Source organism: Lithobates pipiens, unplaced genomic scaffold (assembly GCF_037356315.1).
Source record: "Lithobates pipiens isolate NorthernLeopardFrog02 unplaced genomic scaffold, aLitPip1_a1.2 Scaffold_8, whole genome shotgun sequence".
Classification (NCBI taxonomy): Eukaryota; Metazoa; Chordata; class Amphibia; order Anura; family Ranidae; genus Lithobates; species Lithobates pipiens.
The window spans coordinates 668,916,881-668,941,999 of record NW_027507903.1 but is presented as its reverse complement, the minus strand read 5'-3'; the positions used below and the strand labels follow the sequence as shown (position 1 = coordinate 668,941,999).

The 25,119-nt window shown below is 44.7% G+C and overlaps 1 protein-coding gene across 1 annotated transcript in view; it reads right to left on the bottom strand.

The window, feature by feature from the left end:
- The window catches only part of LOC143962514 (uncharacterized), a 30,526-nt gene extending 22,782 nt beyond the window's left edge, over positions 1-7,744 (bottom strand). The window contains exons 1-2 of the mRNA XM_077471789.1: positions 6,081-7,744; positions 4,358-4,475 (exon numbers count right to left, since the gene is read on the bottom strand). Of these exons, the coding sequence (XP_077327915.1) occupies positions 4,358-4,475; positions 6,081-7,729 (1,767 nt within the window). The 5' untranslated portion in view covers positions 7,730-7,744. The remainder of the gene's footprint in view (positions 1-4,357; positions 4,476-6,080) is intronic.
- Positions 7,745-25,119: the final 17,375 nt, after the last annotated feature.

Here is a 25,119-nt window from a genome sequence, read left to right as displayed (position 1 = left end):
AAAATGTTGACTGGATTAATTATATATATATTATAACCAACAACGATTTGTAAACTATACTAGGGATGCTGTGAGGGGCCTAGCAGAACAGTTGGCCCCCACATCTCTAATGGCCTGGCAGAACCGAATGGCTTTAGATATGGTCTTAGCTGAAAGAGGAGGGGTATGCAAAATGTTTGGTAGCATGTGTTGTACATTTATCCCTACAATACAGCTCCTGGAGGGACCGTGACCAGAGCCTTGGAAGGACTGACTGCGCTATCGAATGAATTGGCGGAAAACTCAGGTATTAATGATCCATTCACAACTTGGCTTGAAGGATGGTTCGGTAAATGGACTGGATTTATCATATCATGTTTGATCTCAATCGCTGTGGCTTTGGCTGTTTTGGTCACTTGGGGATGCTGCTGCATTCCCTGTATTCGAGGACTTTCACAAAAACTCATTGAAACTGCAGTCTCAAGAACAATGTATCAAACCCTCTCTACCTCTGAGGAGACCTATGTGGACATTGAAGCTCAACTTAATGACATACAGTCCGAAAGTGTATAACACAGGGACTTTCATCGAAATGTGTGGAGATAAAATAGTCACACAAAGAGGAGGGAATGTTAGAAAAGTTTTAAATGTTTATTGTGTGACTATTAGAAAAACAATAGTCCTGAGACTGATTTGTGAAAAAGCTTACTTCTGAGCACATTATTGTATTAACTCATTGTACTGTTTTGTCCTAATTAACTCCATAGTAAGTAGGATGATTACATTTAACTAAATATGATAGCCTAAGAATGCACGGAATATGTATAGCTTATAAAGTGCAAGCCTGTGCCATGACACGTTATTTATGTTCTTTCAACCAATAGAAGCACAGAGATGTTATTCTTGTGGGATATGTGAGGGCGGAACACTTTCTTTTGTTGAGACTTTTTCTTCAGCTTTCGTGCTGTAAGCATGTCTCCCTGTTGTGGGCCACATCAGAAATAAATTTTCCTGCTTCTCAGAACACCTGATGTTTTTTTTACTGATCACAAGGGAATTTCCTAACACTCTGTCAGATTGGATGGAGAGCGTCTCTGAACAGTGATTTTCAAGTCTTGCCACAGATTCTCATTTGGATTTAGGTCTGGACTGTGACGGGGCCATTCTAACACATGAATATGCTTTGATCTAAACCATTCCATTGTAGCTCTGGCTGTATGTTTCGGGTCGTTGTCCTGCTGGAAGGTGAACCTCCGCCCCGGTCTCAAGTCTTTTTTTATAGTCTTTTCTCCTAAGATTGCCCTTTATTTGGCTCCATCCATCTTCCCATCAACTCCGACCAGCTTCCCTGTCCCTGCTGAAGAAAAACATCCCCACGATAGATGGTGTGTTCAGGGTGATGTATAGTGTTAGTTTTGCACTACACATAGCGTTTTACTTTTAGGCCAAAAAATTCAATTTTGGTCTCATCTGCCCAGATCACCTTCTTCCACATGTTTGCTGTGTCCCCCACATGGCTTCTCACAAACTGCAAACAGGACTTCTTATGACTTTCTTCCAGCAATGTCTTTCTTCTTGTCACTCTTCCATAAAGGGCAGATTTGTGGAGAGACGACTAATATTTGTCCTGTGGACAGATTCTCCCCCCTGAGCTGTGGATCTCTGCAGCTCCTCCAGAGTTACCATGGACCTCTTGGCTGCTTCTCTGATGAATGCTCTCCTTGCCCGGTCGGTCAGTTTAGGTGGACGGCCATGTCTTGGTAGGTCTGCAGTTGTGCCATACTCTTTCCATTTTTGGATGATGAATTGAACAGAGCTCAATGAGATGTTCAAAGCTTTGGATATTTCTTTATAACCTGACCCTGCTTTATACTTCTCCACAACTTTATCCCTGACCTGTCTGGTGTGTTCTTTGGCCTTCATAATGCTGTTTGTTCACTAGGGTTCTCTAACAAACCTCTGAGGGCTTCACAGAACAGCTGTATTTATACTGAGTTTTTAATTACACACAAGTGGACTCTACTAATTAGGAGACTTCTGAAGGCAATGTGTTCCACTAGATTTTAGTTAGGGATATCGGAGTAAAGGGGGCTGAATACAAGCACACTTTTCACATATTTTTTTTTTTTTTTTTAAACGTTTTGAAAACCATTTATCATTTTCTTTCCACTTCACAATTATGTGCCACTTTGTGTTGGTCTATTACATAAAATCCCAATAAAATACATTTATGTTTTTTTTGGTGGTAACATGACAAAATGAGGAAAATTTCAAGGGGTGTGAATACTTTTTCAAGGCACTGTATATCTGCTGATAAATACTGTGTGATTTCTATGCTGATGGGTCAATGTGGGGGTGTTGCAACCCTGGCTGGTGTTTGTGGGGGTTTAACAAAATCTAGAAGCCTCTTTTATTGATAGGGGGACCCCCAGACACCACCACTTCACATGTATTATAGAGGGAAAAAAACTTTATTCATATTAACATCTCCTTTCCTAATTTCTGCTCCCATCAACAGGACACATCTAGTGATTATAAGATACAACAACACAATGATACATTATATTAGGATCCATTATAAAAGTGATGCAATAGAATTCTATTGGTGATCCATTCTATGGGGACACATTCTATTAGGATCCATTATAAAACTGATCCAATAGAATTCTATTGGTGATCCATTCTATGGGGACACATTATATTAGGATCCATTATAAAAGTGATCCAATAGAATTCTATTGGTGATCCATTCTATGGGGACACGTTATATTGGGATCCATTATAAAAGTGATCCAATAGAATTCTATTGGTGATTCATTCTATGGGGACACGTTATATCATGATCCATTATAAAAGTGATCCAATAGAATTCTATTGGTGGTCCATTCTATGGGGACACATTCTATTAGGATCCATTATAAAAGTGATCCAATAGAATTCTATTGGTGATCCATTCTATGGGGACACATTCTATTAGGATCCATTATAAAAGTTATCCAATAGAATTCTATTGGTGATCCATTCTATGGGGACATGTTATATTAGGATCCATTATAAAAGTGATCCCATAGAATTCTATTGGTGATCCATTCTATGGGGACACATTCTATTAGGATCCATTATAAAAATTGGCCAATAGAATACTTTTTTTTTTTTTTTTTTATATTTATTAAATTTCAAAGATTGAGAATGTACAAAATGGTGCACAAATATTCTACCAGTTGTACAATATAGTATAAGTAAGCATATTTACCAACAAGAAAAAGAAAAACCGGAGGAAAGGGGTCACCTTAGTAACCATAGGTTCGGAGGTGGAGGGGAATGGGTCGCACAAACATCGGGGTTTACGAGGCATGCCCACTGATGCCGGTGTCCAATTGCTTCCAACGTTTTGAAAAGAGTGTAATTTGAGGTAAGAGTAGATTATCCAATTGAGATAGTCATTTGTAGGACTTGTAGGTGGGCTATAATAAGGGTCAGGGGGTTTTGAATGGAGGAACTCCTGCTATCCTTGATCCAAAGGTCCCATATTTTTCATAAAGGTTGGGATTTGAGTTTTCATAAATGAGAATTCCGTTAGGAAGTGATTGTTGAGAATGCGTAGAATTTCTTCAAACAAAGGGGGGGTTCTGGTTCCAGTTGCGTGCTAGAACCAGTCTGGCTGCTATGGGAACGTGAGAAATAATAGTTTTGAGTTGGGAGGGAGGTCTGTGGTACCCTCACCAAGAAGTGCCATTTGCGGACTGAGTGGCTCTGCGGAGCTTGTTATAGATGTTACAAAGTCTGAAATTGTTAGCCAGTATGAGGAGATACAGTACATGGGCAGTCCCACCAGATGTGGTACCGGGTTCCAGGATGTACGCACAATCTCCAGCAGTTTGGCCAATCATCTGGGAAATTAGAGGCGAGTTTGGTCGGAGTGTAATACCATTTGGGGAAGGTTTTATGTATGGATTTATAGTGTGAGATACATTTGGAAATCTTTAGAGGCAGTTGTAGGGAGGAATGCCATTTATGAAGAGGGATGGAGAAATGAAGTACTTGTGAAGTAGAGATGTGAGATTTCTTTCTTGGCTGAAGTGGGAGAGTCATAAAAGGAAAGGATGTCCAAGAGAAGATTATTATCTTTGTGTTTAAGAGCTTGAAGAATTGATCTTATGCTCATGTACTCATTGCAATTACATTTTTTTGCAGTTTCATAGTTAGTAAGGTTGAATAAAGACACCAGTCCATCCAGTTCAACCGGAGAGAGTGTCTACAATTGCCCCTATCCCTGTACATTGCACACTCAAATTGGTCCCTACCCTTAAGGAGCCCACAATCCAAGGTCCCCATTCATATACTAGGGCCAATTTTGGATAGAAGCCAATTAACCTACCTGCATGTCTTTGGATTCTCGGAAGGATAGCAGAAAAGAGTTGTTATAAAGACCTCCGATTTGCCGCATACTACTCTGAGTCCAGTTACTGACTTTGAGGTCCGAAGCAATTCCATCACTACGATGGAGAGTGAGCGTAGGGTGTGAGTGGAGAGTGAGCGTAGGGTGTGAGTGGAGAGTGAGCGTAGGGTGTGAGTGGAGAGTGAGCGTAGGATGTGAGTGGAGAGTGAGCGTAGGGTGTGAGTGGAGAGTGAGCTTGGGTGTGAGTGGAAAGTGAGCGTAGGGTGTGAGTGGAGAGTGAGCGTAGGGTGTGAGTGGAGCGTGAGCGTAGGGTGTGAGTGGAGAGTGAGCGTAGGGTGTGAGTGAGAATGCCTGAATTCGGTTGCGTTATAGAGGACGGGGTAGAGAGGCTTCAATAGAGCTTAAGCTGTGGTGAGGGGGCTTGTATTTGAGTAGCATTGCTGAGAGAACGTTCTTAGCCCTTGTACACACGGTTGGACATTCCGATTACAATGTCCGATAGGACCGTGTTGTCGGATAATCCAACAGTGTGTGGGTTCCATCTGACTGGTTCCTTCGGAATATCCGACGGACAAAGTTTTCCAGCTGGGCTATAACATTTTCTGACAACATGAACTGATCGGACTTTATCCGATCGTGTGTAGAGAATTCCGATTGGACAAAGTGCCACGCATGCTCAGATCAAATTCCTAGACCAAAGCTATTGGCTACCAGCCTGAACGTAGTCCTGTCCTAACGAAATAACGTCATCACGTTACGTACGATCGGATTTTCTGACAACTTTGTCCGACTATGTGTATGCAACAGTTTCGGACAAAACCCGTCGGACAAAACCCGACGGATTTGGTTGTCTGAATGTCTGACCATGTGTACAAGGGCTTAGGTGGAGGGTGGAGAGCGAGTCCTTCAATCAGTATCCATGCAGGCTGATCATGAGAGAGTCACCAGTGCTTGATGTGTTCTATCCAATAGAATTCTGTTGGTGATCCATTCTATGGGGACACCTCATATTAGGACCCATTATACAAGTGATCCCATAGAATTCTATCGGTGATCCATTCTATGGGGACACATTCTATTAAGATCCATTATAAAAGTGATCCCATAGAATTCTATCAGTGATCCATTCTATGGGGACACCTCATATTAGGATCCATTATAAAAGTGATCCCATAGAATTCTATTGGGGACACATTCTATTGCGGACACATTACAGTTCTAGTAATCATACATTATTATAGTAATATCATTATATTAGTGATAAATCCCATTTTTTTCTTTCGCTAGTAAATCTTGGGCTCATTTCTTCATATGTTTCCTCTGAGATTTTTACTTTGATTTCCACCCCCTAGTATAGATTACATAGAATAGGTGGGAGGAAAGAGTGAAGATCTGTCCCATCACAGTGACTGGACCCTGCACAGAGTGACTGCATACGGCAAAGGGGCAAATAGTAGGGGGAGGGGCAGGAGGAGAGAGATTGCTGATGTCACACACTGTGATAAATTTCTGTTAACCAATTAAAGAGAAAATAATATGGCAGATTATCGTGGGATAGATCGATAATAGGTAGATCATTATATAGGCCGCCCATTTCCTCACTGACCAATAGGAACATGTTACTGCAGTAACTGGACAGCTATTATACCCAATTGCAGTGATCAGTGACAGAAGGAGAGATACTAATTAAAGCCCCACCCACTGCATTATTCTATTGGTAGTATATTCCACCAATCCCATCCCTCCTCCCTGCGATTCCACCAGTCTCCTGACAGATTTCTCCTGATTCCCCTCATGTATCTTTATACAACCTCCCCATACCCATAACACAGCATGGAGGGGCTCAGTGAAGGTGGTGGTGAAGGTGTGGAGATGTCGGATCGGGTCACACAGATCATAAAAGGAGATCCGTCCGACCCCATAATCCAGATCTATCCTGACTCTGTTACTGGGGATATTGGGGGGTAAGAGGATCACATTACTATTATGTTTTATTGTACACTGATTACCCCTCCTGTACAAACCCCAGGACATGCTATTATCTCCAATCAGTGACTGCCTTCCTCTCCTCTCTATACTGGGGTAACACATCCCGACTGTCCAGTAATCTGATCCCCCGACATCCACTTCCCAGTAATGTCTCCCTGAGGAGAAACTCCGACTGCTCATCACCTGATAATAATCCTGAAATCTCTCTGGTGTTTCTGGATGATTCCGGTATATCTCTGACCAGGATACAGTTTTCCTGTCATCTGATATATGTAGAAAATTATGTGCGGTGTTTCTATCCAGTAATATGTCTGCAGCTTTCTGTATAGGGAAGTATACATTTACCTCTGTTATTATATCAGATAATGTGTGTAATGTGTGTGACATCCCAGCCACATCCAGACCCCCTCCATCATGGAGGAGCTCCTCATGTCTCTCTCTGTCCTCATTATCTCCATCCTCAGTATCACACAAGTCACCTGTGTCTGATTCCTGTAAGACAGTCAGTGGATCCGTCACGTTACACAGCTCCTCAATGTGACGCAACTTCCTGGACAGCTCCTCCTTCTTTATTTCCAGATCCCGGATGGAGATGGAGATCCGCTCTGCCCTCCCGGAGATTTCCCTCAGGACTCTCTTCTCCAGGTCTTCCAGACGTCTCCTGAGATCTCTAAACAGGGCAGTGACTCTCTCGGTGTCACCAGCTGCTTTTTCTTCTACTTTCCTCCTGTGTTCCTGCAGACTCTGGACTCTTTCCTCCGTCTCCTCTCTCTTTGTCAGAAGTTTCTGCAGAACATTCCTCAGTGTCTTCTTCTTCTTCTGAGAAGCCTCATCCAGCATCTCCACCTGGTGTCCTCGATGTTCTCCAGCCAAACTGCAGGACACACAGATACAGGTCTCATCCTCAGTGCAGTAATACTCCAGGATCTTCTTATGGACGGAGCATTTCCTGCTCTCCATGGACAAGGTGGGGTCACATAAGACGTGTTCTGGGGACTTTTTGTGGACTCTCAGGTGTTTATCACACAGAGAAACCTCACAATGTAGACAGGATCTAACAGCAGGTACAGGAAAGTCCACACATTGAGTACAGATGACCCCGGACTCCTCCTGAAGTGGCTGAGCAGACAGTAAATTCTCCACTATGTTACGTAGAGTTATGTTCCTCTGCAGAGCAGGACGACCCTTGTACCTTTTTCTGCATTCTGGACAGGAATAACCTCCAGACCCCTTCTGTGTATCCAGCACACGATCAATACAGTTCCGGCAGAAGTTGTGTCCACATTTTAGCATTATAGGATCTGTATAAATGTTCAGACAGATGGAACACTCCAACTCAGCTCTTAGATCAGAAGACGCCATCGCTGACAGCAGACGAGGAAATGAAGTTAACTTCTCTGACACCGGAGAAGAATGCAGTTGGGAGGGTCACTTCCTCCTACACAGGGCGAGGCTGGCCCATATATGTGATATTTGACACGGAGATCAGAGTACAGAGGGGGGAGGATTTTCTCACAGTAGTAAAGATAATCATACCTCCCAACATTGGAAGAGAGATAAATGTGGAAAGAAACATGGCACACTAACTGAATGGATAGAATTTTAAACAAAAATTCTTGGAAAAATTCTATGAAAATTCTCAGAACATTCAACTGTCGCTCCAAAGATTTTGTTTCCCCTAAACATTTGATCTTTGAACGAATAGACTTCACCGAATGAAAACCACATACACTGTTGGAAATTCATTCCATCAAGAAAAATTTTCCATCCTGCCCCTTCGAATGTTCTCATCAATGAATTAAAAAATTAACATCAATTTGACCCCGCTAATGATTAAAAAAAAATAACAAATTATCTTAGAACGTACTTTTCCTAAAAAAAAAATCATTCAAAATTCTACCCATCTATGACCAGCTTAAAGTGGGAGTAAACTCCCATCTCTGACTTTTACCTATAGGTAAGCCTATAATCAAAGCCGTAGCTCGTGGGCCCGATGCAAAAGTTGACCTGGGTCCCCCACCCACTACCACCCACCACTTCCACCATGCGTGCAGATACACCCACCACCCGCCAAGATACTCAAAGTGGCTTAAGAGTTTTGAGTTCCCAGACTTCCTCCTTACATCAGAGGACAGGGATTACCGCTGGAGAATCAGAGGACAGGCACCCCTGGCAGGTCACTTGGCAGAGCTTCTTTCCCATCCCAGCACTGTATACAGCTCCTCCCCCCACACGTCACAGGGCTGAAATCACATTCCTTTACACACAGTCTGTCAGCCTTCACAGGGTGTATCCTTTTTTTTTCCGTTGTCCTGACCTGTGAAATCCCCTGGTTGGAATGGCAGTGTAGTCTCAGTAGGCAGATACACCCTGTGCAGATCGTGGCTGACTTGCTGTGTTGTAAAGGAATGTGATTTCAGCCTTGCGGAGGAGGAGCAGTATAGAGTGCTGTACTGGGAAAGGAGCTCAGCAGCCGGGCATAGCATCCAGGGTAATGGGGGGGCGGTTAGGGGGCTTTGCTGGGGTGGGGCACAACTTAGATCTGGGGGGGCAAAGTCATGTGACACAAAATCTGGAACCTGCAGCCCCTCAGGAGGCGTTAAGGGATTTGTTTTAGCAATTTCTGAAGGTTTCTCTGTCAGTGTTGGCAGATGTTGGGGTAAGGTCACCTCCTGGAGGTGTGTGTCTTTTCCCGAGTTGTCACAGAAGTGGGATAAGCAGACATCCCCGGGTGGGGGGTACAGAGAATCCCAGCTGGTGACTAGGAGACACAGAGCAGTATCATACCTCACTAGTGACATCGGTCCCATCATGGCTACAGGACGGCACTCTCCTCCTCTTAACTCGCTGAGCTCGGTTACCATTCCATGTTGCCAGCACACAGCACAGATACTTCCCCATCCTGGGCTGTTCTCACCTCATGCTCCTCTCCATTCAGGAAATGGCTCACAGCTTCTCCCCAGCCAATGAGAACAAAGGGGTGTGGACTGTGGAAGGCATAGTGGAAGCCCAGTACTGGAGCGTGGCTGTGGGACCCTAGGGCAGATCGGAACAGGACTTTGTGGAAGATATGATAATATGTCAGGGAGGCTGCAGGGGCCCCCTGGGGTTAGGGGTGGGGTTGCGTTTGTGACCCCCCGCAACCCTTAATGCTACGCCCATGCCTATAATAATAATAATAATAAATAAGAAGAAGGAAAAAGGCAATGGAGAGAAGGGAAAATATACCCAACTGAATGTAGACTTCCAGAGGATAGCAAGAAGAGACAAAAAGACCTTCTTAATCACCTCAATACAGTGCACTTACACCCCCTTCCTGCCCAGACCAATTTTCAGCTTTCAGCGCTCTTACAGTTTGAATGAGAATTACTCAGTCATGCAACACTGTACCCATAAGAAACTTGCATCCTTTTTTCACACAAATAGAGCTTTCTTTTGGTGGTATTTAATCACTAGTATTTTTTTATTTTTTGTGCTATAAATAAAAAACAAACAAAAATTGTGAAAAAAGGGGGTGTGGCCTGGCACGCGAGAGAGATGGCCGCTTGAAGACAGAGCTCCGGAGCGGTGTGTCAGCTCTCTCAGCCCAGCGATCATTACACTGCAGAATGGGAAGGTTATCCAGAGGAGGAGCACATCACAATCACCCCCGCACCCCGGGAACCTCAAAACACAAGCAGATTCCGGAGCTTTTCATGTCCCAGAGCCAGGGAAGGAGAGGTGCGGTGGAGGACAAGATGGCGCGCTCCAGCACGAGGGAGGAGGAAGAGGACTATGACGCAGACTCCATAAAAAAACTCTGACGATCTGGTAAGGAACACTTTATCACCAGACCAGCCGCTTACACACTCAGCAATGATGGACATAGCAGCAGACATTAAAACAATCGCTATCCACAGCGATCACTGATTTGAAAACAGACATCCTAATGCTGACTGAACAAATGGCGGCAGGGGAGAGGGCAGGCAGGCACAGAGACAAAGCCATACAAAGGCTAGAAGAAGTCTCAATTAACCACTCACAGCATCTGATTAATGTAAATAGACATTTGGAAGATTTGGATAATAGGGGCAGGAGGTGTAACATACGAGTCAGAGGTATCCCAGAATCTGTACCAACAGAGCAGATAAGACAAGTCCTCTGTACAGTGTTTAATAATCTTCTGGAAAGACCTCAGGAATCGCCCATTGACTTTGACAGGGCACACAGAGCGTTAAGACCTAGAGCCCCTGACCCAGCCCCCCCTCGGGACATAATATGCTGCCTATCTAGCTTTGCCCTTAAAGAGGAAATACTCCAAAAAGCAAGGCAAAATGATCAGATTCTGTTTATTGAAACTGTAATCCAATTGTTCCAAGACCTCTCCCTAATCACTCTCAGGAATAGAAGAGCACTTAAACCTCTCCTTGATGTCCTCAGAGAAAGAGGGTTACAATATAGGTGGAAATTCCCATTTGCGTTACAGGTGAATAGCAACGAGAAACAATACCTCCTACGTACCCCGGATGAGATACCCACGTTTTGTAACAGTATACAGATAGATCAACTGGAGTTGCCGGAGTGTTATCAGGAGTTCCGCCTCCTTCCCCCCTGTGTCTACCGCCTCCTCACCACCGAGGATTTCGCCTTGTAAGCCGCCATATGTGAAAGGGATTGGAGGGAAAAAGAAAAAGCTTTATGAGAACCGTCACCTGGCCACCCCACCGCATAAATCCAATCATCTGCAGGAGAACCGTTAATGCATTGGCGATACTTTGGGAAGAGACAGTGACATCATCGCAGTTTTCTTTGAAATTAGTACTGTTAACTTTATGAGGGGGGGGGCGTGGCTGGCCGTGGAAGGAAATGGCTGCTTAACTCCTCAGCTCCGTCTTGCCCGCAGATTTCAACACCGGTGGACCAGGAGATATCGAGCCGATTCGTCATAAAACTATGGGAACGTCTTCCCGTGGACAATCTGCAACTCGCTCGCGTTCCCCGAGAGATCAGGGAACCCGCTCCGCGCAAACTATCCCGGAGCTCTTCCGAAGCCAAGGCCCTAATATGGCCGCCAATTCTCCCGCCCGAGGCCACCTCGGTATTACCCTCACACCAACGGAGCAAATTCCAAATTCAGCGGAAGGAGTACAAACCTCTCATCAACACCCGACTCTACAGGACTTACGGGCTGTAGCGACCGACATAAAAGACACTCTCACAACCGCCATTACGGATCTCCGTCAAGAACTACAGGCCATCACCGGCCGATTACAAGCGGTGGAATTACGGTCGAACCAGCAACAACAACTGATCCGTAACCATGATCGAAGGCTGGATACTCACACCCTACAGCTCCGGGACCTAAACCGACATGTCGAGGACATCGATAACAGAGGCCGCAGACACAACCTCAGAGTGAGAGGCCTTCCGGAATCGGTCGACAAGGACCAACTACTACCGACTGTTACATCTCTCTTCAACCAACTACTTGACAAACCCCCACAATCGCCTATAGCGATGGAGCGTATTCACAGGGCACTCCGTCCGAAAGGCAAGGAATTGGATCCCCCTAGGGATGTAATATGCTACGTTAACGATTTCGCCATTAAAGAAGATATCCTTAAAAAGGCGAGAGATAAATCGAACCTACAATACGAGGAGTGTACCGTCCATATCTACCAAGATTTGGCAGCAATCACACTCCGCCATAGAAGAGACCTACGCCCCTTACTGGATGTCCTGAAAAGCAGAGATATTCGCTATCGTTGGCGCTTCCCGTTCGCTCTTCAAGCAACTCGTCATGGCCGCACGGCTACTCTGAGAGTCCCGGAGGATCTCGATCAATTCTGCCGAACGCTGGACGTACCGTTCGTTGATCTGCCAGGATGGTACGTGGACTTTCGAATCCCTCTCCACTACGGAGACCATGTGGAAGATGACTATATGGAATATCAGACCGCCAGCTACCGTAGGCGCCGTTCGCCCTCTATGCCGAGAACGAGGGATGACCTTAACTTCCGACACCCATCTCCAAGCCCGACTGCAGCTCCGTTGTCTCGTAGAGCACGAAGGTCCCGCTAAGATGTAGGTTTCCATGTCCTGAGAAAGGCTAACACAGCCTAGGATACAGTGATTTCCTATCTCACTACTGTTACACTTTCTTCGAATCGTTACCTGCCGTTGCGGAATTTTCTTTTTGTTTCCGTTACCGAACAGCTTAAGTTACCAAACAGGCTGACCATTGATTCGTTACTTTAAACACCATCTTCGTTACAGAACAACAAACGCCCACGAATAGCAGCGATGACCTCAGCTTTCCACAGAGGATATACAGACCTGAACATGTCTCCCGAACGACAGGATAAGAACACTTAGCTGAACTTTGGCACTTATGAAGCGATAAGATTCGTTTTCAGCCGGCCCCATTTCAATCTTTCGAAAGGACACTAGTCTCGTTAAAGCTAAGTAAAGTTTGCAATTACCCACACTGACCGTGTTGCCAAATCTCAGACCAGGGAAGGTATGATTGCTTGTCATATGCTTAATAAGATCACAGGAACAACTCTGCACCGTCCGGGTTGATCAGTTGATTCACGGGCTTAGACTCTGTGCATATATTCCCTAATTGGTCACCATTATCCCTGATGAGTCTATAAATACCTCATATACCCCTTAATGCTCCTAATGCATTCCTCTATTACAATACAATGATCTTCTGCTCATTCTACCTGTCCTTACCTTGGTCCAATACGTTCAATATATGGGCTAAACGTAGTGTTATGCCCTTCCCTGAATAATATCTGCCCTATACTTCCCCCCCTCTTCTAGACTTCAAGGCTACGGTGTTTGTTAAAGAGGGGTGGAAAAGGAATATGCCTGTAAAGGTTTCATTGCAGTCACGCTGCTCCTGCTTCCAGCTCGAGCTTTTAGGATAATACATGTCTATACTTCCGATGCCGGGGGGGACACTCGCCGATACTTTCAAACGGTAACACTGGCTACATGTTTTCTATAAGTTTATAGTTTAACGGTTTTACAGTTGCACAGCTTTGATGTTTTATGTTATTTTAATATATATCGCATTTTTCACTGTTATTAGCATTGCCTACTAATATTCCTTATATCACCAATCCGGTAATAGGGACTTTCTAGTTTACAGATATGATATTACAGTTTAACCTATCCTTACCTTTTGCGATTCATGACAAATAATTTAGATCTCTGATTCCATACCCTACACTTATACCAGATTCTTATGCCTCCCTCCACCCCTAACTGTCCTTTTCAATCAATACACTGACAAGGCTGCGGGCAAGATAGACTACATGTCCCAACCTATCTTACCCCGTGCTTGATTAGATCTTCTGATCGAGTTAATACAACTGAATCCAGCATATTGCCGAGAGGCTTATATCTTTACACTATAATTCTTCCTCCTCTTGGCTCACGATCCTTCCGCGACTGAGACAACCCCTCAACAGTGGACTTCTCTCATAGTTTAATCCGCATTTTCCCCTCAATCCACTGACCAATACTGGCTTCTCTACATAGGAATTCCCTCTCTACCTGAAGTAGAATATAGGGACTCCCCAGTGCCAGTACATCTCACATTCGACACATAACGGTCGAATCCCCCCAGTAGAAGCCCTACCGGGGAAATATCTCTCTTAATCCCCTTCTCCCTCATTTTCCATTGAGCGACCATTTAAACCTTACTTCCGCTCTATCCCTCCACCCCGTTCCTCATTCCCATATTTATCGAATCTACACCTCAATTCTATTTCACCACCACTAACACACTACTTTCAGGATGCCCGCACATCACAGCAGGACCTCGCCCATTAACGCCACAATAGTTTTGCTTAATATCAGGGGCTTAAATATACCAGAGAAGCGTTCCAAACTATTACTCACCATGCACAGATATAAAGCGGACATTATATTCCTTCAGGAGACCCATTTTAGAACGAATTCAGTCCCCAAATTACATAACTATCGATACCCCACAGCCTACCATGCCACCTCCCCCCTTTCTAAATCAAAGGGGGTGTCTATCCTCTTTCATAAAAACTGCCCCTTCCAGCTTGCAGATCAACTAGTGGACGAAAATGGTAGATACCTTATTCTTAAAGGACAATACGCAGGCATGAAAATTACCCTAGTTAATCTTTACGCCCCAAATAATCATCAGGTTCAATTCTTTAAATCCTTAACTAACACTCTGATCCCCTTTCAAGAGGGAACAGTCATCTTCGGAGGAGACTTCAACGTCCCTATGAACCCTCTTTTGGACACATCGTCGGGTACATCTTCTTTGCCTTATAAAGCTCTGAAAAGTATAAAAACCTGTCTACAAACCTTACTTCTTCACGACACCTGGCGAACCCTTAATCCAGATGGTAAAGATTTCACACACTATTCAGCCCTGCATAAACGATACTCCCGTATCGATTTCCTCTTCCTGTCACAACGCGATTTACCTTTATTACAACACGCTACTATCGAGTCTATGATCCTTTCAGACCATCATCCTACCTCCATAATTGTAAAATTCCCTGACACCATAGCACCTAAACCCATTTGGAGACTTGACCCCTCACTTCTCTCGGATCCTATAATAGTTACTGAAATTGCCTCACACCTTCAACACTTCTTTGCGGAAAACACACCGTCAGATACCTCACATCCAAACAACTGGGCGGCCCACAAATGTGTTATTAGAGGATCTCTAATAGCACTGGCAGCAAAACGAAATCGTGCACGAAAGAAAGTATATACAGATCTCATTGAACGGATCAGTAAATTAGAAGCTGCTCACAAACACACCCAAGCCGCAATCTCCCTCCAAGATCTTACAAACGCCCGAAAGGAACTCCTGGAACTATTAGACAAACAAACGCAACGTAAATACATACTAAGTAAAAAATCATTCTATGAATATGGTAACAAAGCGAGCAAACTATTAGCCAGAGCACTCCAGACCAAAAAAGCTAGCAACACCATTCACTTCGTGACGGACACTGCCGGTAGACGATTAAACAAATCCGCAGACATTGCCACTCAGTTTGTCGAATATTATACCAAACTGTATAACCTCCCTCAATCAGACACCCCGAATGATGTTGCTTCTAGAAACAATAAAATTAAAGACTTCCTGCACCAATATAGTCCCGACCCTATACCCGATAGCACAGTCCAAGAACTGGATGCTCCCCTGACGATGTCAGAAGTCCTATCTGCATTGAAACAACTTAAATCTGGGAAGAGTCCGGGCCCAGATGGCTTCACGGTGGCTTATTATAAAACATTTTCAGAAATCCTTACGCCCCACTTTCTACATGCTTTTAATTCGTTCACCTCACCCATTAGCCCTCCTGAAGAACTCCTTCAAGCTCACATAACGGTTATACCGAAACCCGACAAAGATGCTTCGGTAGTGACAAATTATAGACCCATTTCCTTACTAAACGTGGACTTGAAATGGTATGCAAAAACTCTAGCAAATAGATTACTCCCGCTACTGCCTACAATCCTTAGCCCTGATCAAGTAGGTTTCGTCCCCGGCAGAGAGGCAAGAGATAATACTCTTAAGGCCATAAATATAACTCACTGGCTGTCCGTCTCCCAAAATCCAGGATTCCTGCTGTCGTTGGATGCGGAGAAGGCGTTCGACAGGGTGGCATGGGACTACATGTCCGCAGTTCTCAAAGCAATTAATTTACCGAATAAGATGCTCAATCTCATTCAAGCACTGTACTCCGTCCCGACTGCGAAAGTCAGAGTAAATGGTCACCTGTCGGATGCCTTCTCCATATCCAACGGCACACGTCAAGGCTGCCCACTATCCCCTTTAATTTTTATTTTAACACTCAAACCTCTATTTAGATGATTGAGAGAAAACCCCGATATTAAGGGCATCGAGATAAAGGGACAAACATATAAAGTAGCTGCCTTTGCGGACGACATTCTCCTTTTCCTCTCAATGCCCCTTACATCCATTCCCAATCTACTTCAAGATTTTGCCACGTTTAAAACCCTTACTAACCTACAAATCAACTTTAACAAATCTAATGCTCTGAATATCACTCTTCCCTCTTCCCAATGTTCCCTTTGTCGCGCCAACTTCCCTTTTCAGTGGAAAGATAAATCTATCACCTATCTAGGTATTCAACTCCCGGCCTCCCTCACGGACATTTACCATCTAAACTACACCCCTCTGCTACAAAAAATTACTGACGACTTAAAGATTTGGTCCCCAGAACGTTTCTCTTGGTTCGGTAGAATTGCAATCATCAAGATGAACATACTTCCTCGCATATTATATGTTATGCAAACTCTTCCGATAAAGCTCCCTCCATCTTTTTATACGACATATCGTAAAATCTGCACAACCTTTATATGGCAAAAAAGCTGTCCGCGTTTAAGTTTCCCTCAATTGTCCACCCCAAAACCTAAGGGAGGCACCGGGCTCCCTGACATTCGCAAATACCACATTGCCTGCCATTTGACTAGAATAATCGATTGGCACACTCATGATACATCCAAAGCTTGGGTTCGTCTTGAACAATTATTTTCTCCTGTACCATTAACCTCCCTCCCATGGATCCAGCGCCAATCTCATGACCGACTACACAAAACCCACCCACTAATCGACCCGACCATACATTCATTCCGTTGGGCTTGCACTAATCACGGAATCTCATCCATAACGGGACCTATGACCCCACTTAGAGGAAACCCTGACTTCTTACCGGGTATGCATCCATCCTTCCCGATATTAAACTGGCCGCACAACACAGTGAGGGCTTTCCATTTTTTCCACAATGATACCCTTTTATCACATTCACAACTAAGAGAACTCATGCCTAATGCATCCTTTCCCTTTTGGACATACCTTCAACTCCGCAACTTTTTTCGCACCCAGAACCCCCAAATTCAATGGTCCAAAACCTTAACTACGTTTGAAAATATATGCTCTACTGGGGAACATCAGCGCCATATGATATCATTTACATATTCACTGTTATTCTCTGATTGTGATCGAACAGACCTTCAAACAAGACAAAAATGGGCTGCTGAACTCCACTTAGACCTCTCTGATGATGACTGGGAAAATATTTATAGGTATGTCCATAAGGGAACGGTTAATGTGCAAACCCAGGAAAATGCTTTTAAAATAGTCTCGAGATGGTATCATACACCCCATAAACTTCACCAAATTCACCCTTCCAACCCCCAGACATGCTGGAGATGCAATAATGATATAGGGACATTCCTCCACATATGGTGGACATGTCCACTCCTCCAACCTTTTTGGCAGGAAGTCCATAAAGTAATTGAGACTGTCACAACATACCGATTAGATTTTTCACCTGCTCAATTTTTATTACACTATACGACTGCATCAGACCGCTCTTACTTCAAATCCCTGGCCATGCATATGGTCAATGCCGCTAGATTATGTATTCCATCTAAATGGCGCTCCCCAAATCCTCCACTTATCACAGAGTGGTTCAACCGCATCAATGCAATAATGCAGATGGAAGACCTTATTCATCAAACGAAAGATACCCCGTCAAAATTTACAACCACTTGGTCGTGCTGGATCCATTATAAATCCACAGATGCCTTCAAGAACATATCATCACAACCCTGAATCGTTTGACAGATAGTGTAGATATCATTCTGAACCTACGTACCTATTCACTTCCAGACACCCTACCCCCCCCCCCCCCGAATATACACTACTCTATTAGAGTTAAAAGTTCGCTCTCCCCAAAGCTACTCTAACCCTCCATTCTTTTATACCTTTATGCTATTCAACTGCACTCTATATAATAAAGTGAGTCAAATTCATTGTATCTTGCTATTGACTAGCGGCTGCGTCCGCACTTACTATATGTCCAAATTCTTTAAAAACTGTGATACATATGTATTGTGCTATCTTGTTTATGTTCTACTCATATTTCGCAATAAAAATTGTTTATTAAAAAAAAAAAAAAAAAACTTTATGAGAGATTTAACATCACACATTTGTTCAGTGGAGTAGTGAACCACTCTTTTTGCTCTTTCATGCAGTTACTGATAGCGGATTTGAAGAGCATTTTCAGGTTGATTGTTAATCTTTATTTTCAAAAAAGCGCCACTAGATGGAGCTAACACATTACCACATAAATCTTACCTACCGCTCACTATCCTACCCTGGTTTATTGTAATGTAAGTAACCGACGTCTTAACTACTTTGGGAACATGGAGTCACAGCTGAACCTTCGTTGCCCATGGGACATTCAACCGGAGAGGCCATTTGGATATTGTCTGGAAAATGTTCACATGTCCCCACAAGACCTGACCTCTTGCCGGAGATCTGTCTCTTCACAGACGGATCTTAACCGTGTGGATTTAGTCTTCACTAAGAATTGCAATAATGATCACGTCTCCCTTCTTGGTCCTGGGATCAGCTTTAATAGAGAATAACTGACTCTTTATACCTAACGTATCTTAGAGATATTTGGCTCCACTGTACGACTGTGAGCATTGAACTGTGACCCGATTTCATGCAGACTGAGCCGCAGATGTGCACACACATCTAGCTCCTACGGTCACCTGTGGGGAGAAGGGACTCATGTTATACACGGAGATTTCTCCACAGGGACTTTAAGGTGGTTTAAAATATGATAAGGCACTCACATGAGATCGGGCTGGCAGAACTTAACACTTTATTAATCTTTTGAATGTTAAGCGCTTAGTTTGGCCACACTCATGTATAAGATATTGCTCACAGTCCAAGTGGGGATGCTGCTGGCGGCTAGGGGTGGGATCTGCTTGGAGCAGAGAAGGACAATAGCTCACAAATATACATAGCCCTACCTTAAGTATATCTTATATCCTAAATTAAGATGTATCCATGTTTGACAGGCTCATGTGATCATACTTGGGGGATGTCACTCCATGGATGGCACCTAGGGGTAGTCTAAACATAACTCAATACATCAGAAGGACACCGGAAGGGTTCCCTTGAGTCCCCAGCAGCATCCTATAAAGACTCCGTTGTTACCAGGCCTACTTGTTTGTATTTAGATTGATTCATAGATGGTGTTGGTCTAAGATTTACAGTTTTAGGTGGCTTTTATTTGCATTGAGTAAGCCTCTATAATAGTGGAGGACTAATTTAGTTAATATTGTAACCAGGGACCGTGGTCAGCTATCCATTGTAATGACAAGGGGGTCTCACTAGAGACCTCACTCCCATTGGATGCCCACGGAAACTGTGGTTTCCAGTCCTCAAAGGTTGTGGTTCATTTCTATCTCCTTGTTATATCTCGTTTTGAGGTTGCTCTCGCTGTCTAATGACAACCATGGATCCTTGAGGGACTCTGTGGAAAATCCCCATCCTCAGAAACACATTGATAGATAACACATTTATCTTGTGCTTCACTGGAATTCATCACTGATCCGCTGGCAGATGGAGATGCTATCATATAATAACTTTCAGAGAGCTCTCACACCCTCATAACAATGGCAGTTTTTGATTTACTGACAACTCTACTTAGTCTTATTTTTCAAGACTGATAGCCATCACTCTGTCTAGCCACGCCACTCACCCCCCGAGAATTTACATTGACCTAGATACTATCACATTTAGATTGCTTTATTGAACTTGTGCCGTAAGGGATAGTATATTATCTTACGACAGTATACTCAAATTCTCTACCCTTCCCCTTTCCCCCTCACTCATTTCCTCGCCCTCCTCTCTCTCCCTCCCCCAACCCCCCACCCCTTTTTTTCCCTCCTCCCTCCCTTGCCCCCTACCCGTCTTTCCCTATCTACACCTCCTCTCCTAGGTTAAACCCCAAAGCTTCTTACAAAATGGCTTATGCCGGTTTGGGTCGCTCACCCACCATTGTTTCTCACAATGTGAACGGCCTAAACACTCCAGAAAAAAGAAGTAAATTATTAAGCGAACTTAAAAAATGTAATCCACAAATTGTATTTTTACAGGAAACGCATTTCAAAGGTCAACAGATACCTAAATTAACAAATAATCTTTTCACCAAGGCCTTCCATGCTACCAATCCAACTGCCAAAACTAAGGGGGGTTACGATACTTTTAAGCAAAAATACATCTTTTGATGTCCAACACCAAATATCAGACCCCGATGGCAGATATAGCTTGCTGAAAGGATCCATGAATGGTAAACCGGTAACACTGGCCAACGTCTATTTTCCGAATAAATTCCATGTGGGTTTTTGCCAACTTGTCATTGACGAGCTGAAGAGCTTTGCCAAGGGTTGTATCATTCTTGGGGGAGATTTTAATGTCCCCTTGGAACCAGAGCAGGATACCTCCTCGGGCAAATCCAGCATCGCTTATAAGATCCTAAAGAAAATTAAGACCTTGTTGAAATCTTTAACCCTCCTGGACACGTGGAGGACGTTAAGGCCTAATGACAGAGACTTTACGTACTACTCGAATGTCCATAGGAGATATTCTCGTATAGATCACATATTTATCTCTCAGAGGGACTTACAGGACTTACACAGGGCAGAGATCGGATTCATCATTATGTCGGACGATGCCCCTATAGCCATCAAATTAATCCCAAAAAATGACCGACACAATACCTTTTGTTGGAGACTTAATGCATCTTTGCTGTCAGATCCAAGTATTCAGACCTACATACATAACGCTCTTACAGAATATTTCTTAACCAACAACACACCAGTCGTTTCGCCCCTGACTGTTTAGGAAGCACATAAAAGCGTAATAAGAGGTGAATTGATCAGATGGGGAGCCAGGAAAAAAAAAAGAGAAAGAGAAAATTACATCAATGACTTAAAATTACCAAATTGGAGCTGACACATAAACAATCTCAAGCCCAGGCAAATTTCTCCAAACTCACGAAGGCCAGAAAAACATTACAAAATTACCTAGATAACAAGACAAAGAGACTTTAATTCTATAAAAAATCCATATATTATGAGCGAGATAAAGGAAGTAAAATTCTTGCAAAAGCACTCAAAGAAACCATTCTCTCCAATAATATATATGGTATACAATCCAAAGATGGGTCAATTACACATGACTCCTCAAAAATCGCAGAAACTTTTCATGAGTTTTACTCCTCATTATACAATATCCCCCAACAACACTGGCTACTCCCATGTATGAGGGACCGAAAACAGGCATTTTCCAATTATTTTTCTAATTGCTCTATGCCTACGCTTAAGCAGGACGACTCGGCAATTTTGGAGCATCCGATTTCCATGTCCGAGGTCACAAAAGCCATTACAGATATGCCAAGTGGGAAAAGCCCGGGCCCTGATTGGCTAACTTCACAATATTATAAATCCTTTAGTGACATATTGTCCAAACCCCTCACCAGTGCTCTTAATGCCATCACATTAGGACACAAATCCTCTTCAGAATTCCTGGCGGCTTATATCACTGTACTACCCAAGCCAAACAAAGATCCCACTGACTGCTCAAATTATAGGCCTATTTCACTTCTTAATCTAGATCTAAAAATTCTAGCCAAAATAATTGCAAACAGAATAAGACCACTTTTGGTAAAGCTTATTGGCCCCGAACAGGTGGGATTCATGCCAAACCGCAAAGCAAAGGACAATACCATTAAAACCCTTAATCTGATCCACAGGGTTACTCAGGATGGGGTCGAGGGCCTCCTGCTATCAACTGATGCGGAGAAGGCCTTCGACCGGGTCGCATGGGACTACTTGTTCGGGGTATGTGATTATGTGGGATTTGGGCCAAATTTAACTAATTGGATCAAATCAATCTATGCCTGTCCTGTACAGAACTACTGTAGCTCTTTTTATCTTCCTTGCTGCTCAGCCCACAGCTTTGGGCCCTCTGGCAATATCATGCAGACATGCATGCTTCTCCCTTGCTTGCCTGGACTCCTCGGGAGGGTGGAGCCCAGAACCATGGTCTTGGCTCTGTTATAAGCCCAAGACCCACCTGTGTAATCAACCAGCCAGACTTCTGGCTGTTCCCAAAACCTGGTCCCAGGATTGGAGATTCCGTCCCACCCATAACACTATGGAATTTCCAGGCTCCAGGTCCCAAACTGGATTTTTGAAAACAGTGAGGAAACTGAAAAGCCAGTTTCCTCTCAAACAAACAACTTCCCTGGAGCCCCTCAAACTGCTGGTTGAGAACCCTGCATCCTTCTGTTGGTGGGGTACCATACTACCACATTATATATATATATATATATATATATATATATATATGAGAATCAGTGGCGTAACTAGAACCTTCAGGGCCCCGATGCAAGAAACCATGAAGGGCCCCCCTGAACCCCAGCCAGGGCCCTTCCCTCCTTTTTTTTTATTACTTTTTTTAACATTTTTAGGTGCCCCATTGGGGGACTGTCCCTAGGCAGGATGGGGTCCCTGTCCCCAGAAGAGATGAGGTCCCTTTCTCCAGGGCAGATGAAGTTACTGCCCCCAGGTGAGAAGGGGTCCCTGTCCCCAGGGGAGGTGGGGGTCCCTGTCCCCACATGAGAAGGGGTCCCTGTCCCCAGGGGGAGATGGAGGGGGTACGTAATAGTGTGTGGGGGATGGGGTCTTCTCACTCACCATGACCAAGCTGTAGGCCGCGCACTCATCTATGTTGGCCTGGGCTCCATCCAGTGTGCTGGACGGGTGATCAGCATATCTCCCAGAAAGACCTTTCATCATCTGTGTATGACGGGGGAGGAAGGGGGCTGGCAGACAAGCCTGCAGTGTCCTCCGGGGAGCTCTCATAGGGCTGCACTGCATCTGTGTGCTTAAAGTTTGTTTACCAGGGAGAAGTATGCAGTGCAGTGTGGGTCGGACTCGAGATGGGGGGGTGGGGGGGGGCGGGACTCTGGCTGGGGAGAACAGACATCAGACTGAGCGGCAATGCATGGAGCAGGAGAGGGGTACTCTGAGGAGCCGGCCGAGGACACAGGTCATGCGGGGAATGCACAACTAAAGAGCAGCCAGTGCGATAGTCGAGCATGGAGCTCTGCTAGTCACCCTCCACCTCCAGCCACCCGTGTGCATTGTGCACTGGTACCCCTAGCTGCCTATGCTGCTGCTGGCCATATGTAGAGGGGGCTGCAGGGGCCCCCTTGATCACAGGGCCCAGTTGCGGTCCTGACTGCTGCACCCCCTATAGTTACGCCCCTGATGAGAATGTCTGTATGTATGTGTGTGTGTATATATATATATATATATATATATTTATATATTACACTGCAGCTGACTGAATAACCTGCCTGCCTGCTCAATCTAAATCACACTCTGTCTCCGTCCATGCCAAGAACACACTACATGGGGCTAACGTGCAGGCAGCCTTATATAGTGTGGGGTGTGGACTTAGTCCCTCTGAGCCATAATTGGCCAAAGAAACCCTGCCTTTGGCCAATTATGGCCCTCTTTGCTAAGGGCGCTGGGTTTGGCCAAAGTATGCAGGTCATGGTGCATGCTTTGGCCAATCATCATACAGCAATGCACTGCGCTCTCGCATTTCAGGAACTGCTGCTAGCTGTGTGTGGCAGCCCGGCAAACTGCATTGCGCAGGAGTTCAATTGACGGACTGTGTTGCATTGTGTGCAGGTTTTTTTTTTACTGCTGTGCATGTGAATGCAAGCATGAGGCAGTCAAATCACAAGAAGTTCATGTTAAATCAAGTTAAAGAGGAAGTGAGCTCAGCGTGGCCTGAGAAGATGTCTCCACCTTGGAGGGCCAGTCAAAAGGGGCCAGTGATGTGTGAGACAGTGAATGAATGGTCCAAGCAGAATCGCAAAGAGTGGGGCGCAGTGCAAGGGGCTCAGATCTTGGCCTCTGACTATATGCAACCCATGCTGCCTACAGAGGAGGTTGAGGACTTCCTTGTAAGATTTGAAAAAGTTGCTGTAAAGAGAAAATGGCCTAGGGACCGGTGGCCAAAACTGCTGCAAACCTTATTGCGGATAGAGTTCCGGTCGGTTTACCATTTGATGGATGGGGACCAGGATGAGGAAATCCTTTTTAGGAGGAGAGTTCCATCGCATCATGGGCCACCCGCAATGCTCCAGGATGGGAGAAGTGTCACCGGAAGACATAGGTTTTGGAAATTCAGAGAGACATAAGGTTTTCTGTCATGACCGCTTAGGCAAAGTGGTCAACCCAGAAAGGAGAACACATCAGCCTGAATCCTGCATGAGGTATAGCCAATCAGATTTGGAGTGCAAGTCTGCAGTTACCCCTAGCAACAGGGATCTTGTGTTACCTACAGGGGGCGTCAGTGGGTACAGAAAGGCTGCAGTGTTGCTCCATAGCCACATGGGGGAGTCAGTCTGTGGAGACACCACACCAGTGAGACAACGCACTCAAGTGAAGGCTATGACACCAGCTGCAGGAACTGGTAAGGGCCGGTTCACACAGCAGGCGAGGCGAGGCGTCTCCGACTTGCCTCGCCGCGACCTGCGGCGACCTCAGCGGCGACTTGCAGATGACTTCTGTATAGAAGTCAATGCAAGTCGCCCCGAGGTCGCCCAAAAGTAGTACAGGAACCTTTTTTCTGAGTCGGAGCGACTCGAGTCGCTCCTCTCAGAACGGTTCCATTGTACAGAACGGGGGCGACTTGCGGGAGCGAGGCGAGTCGTGTCGCCTCGCATCGCCCCCGCTGTGTGAACCGGCCCTAAGACTGTTTCAGTTTATGATGCTGAACCCAGTGAAGTGGGAGTATGTCCAGTGGGGAGATCCGCAGTACAAATGGACACAGACTTGCTGCAGTGTGC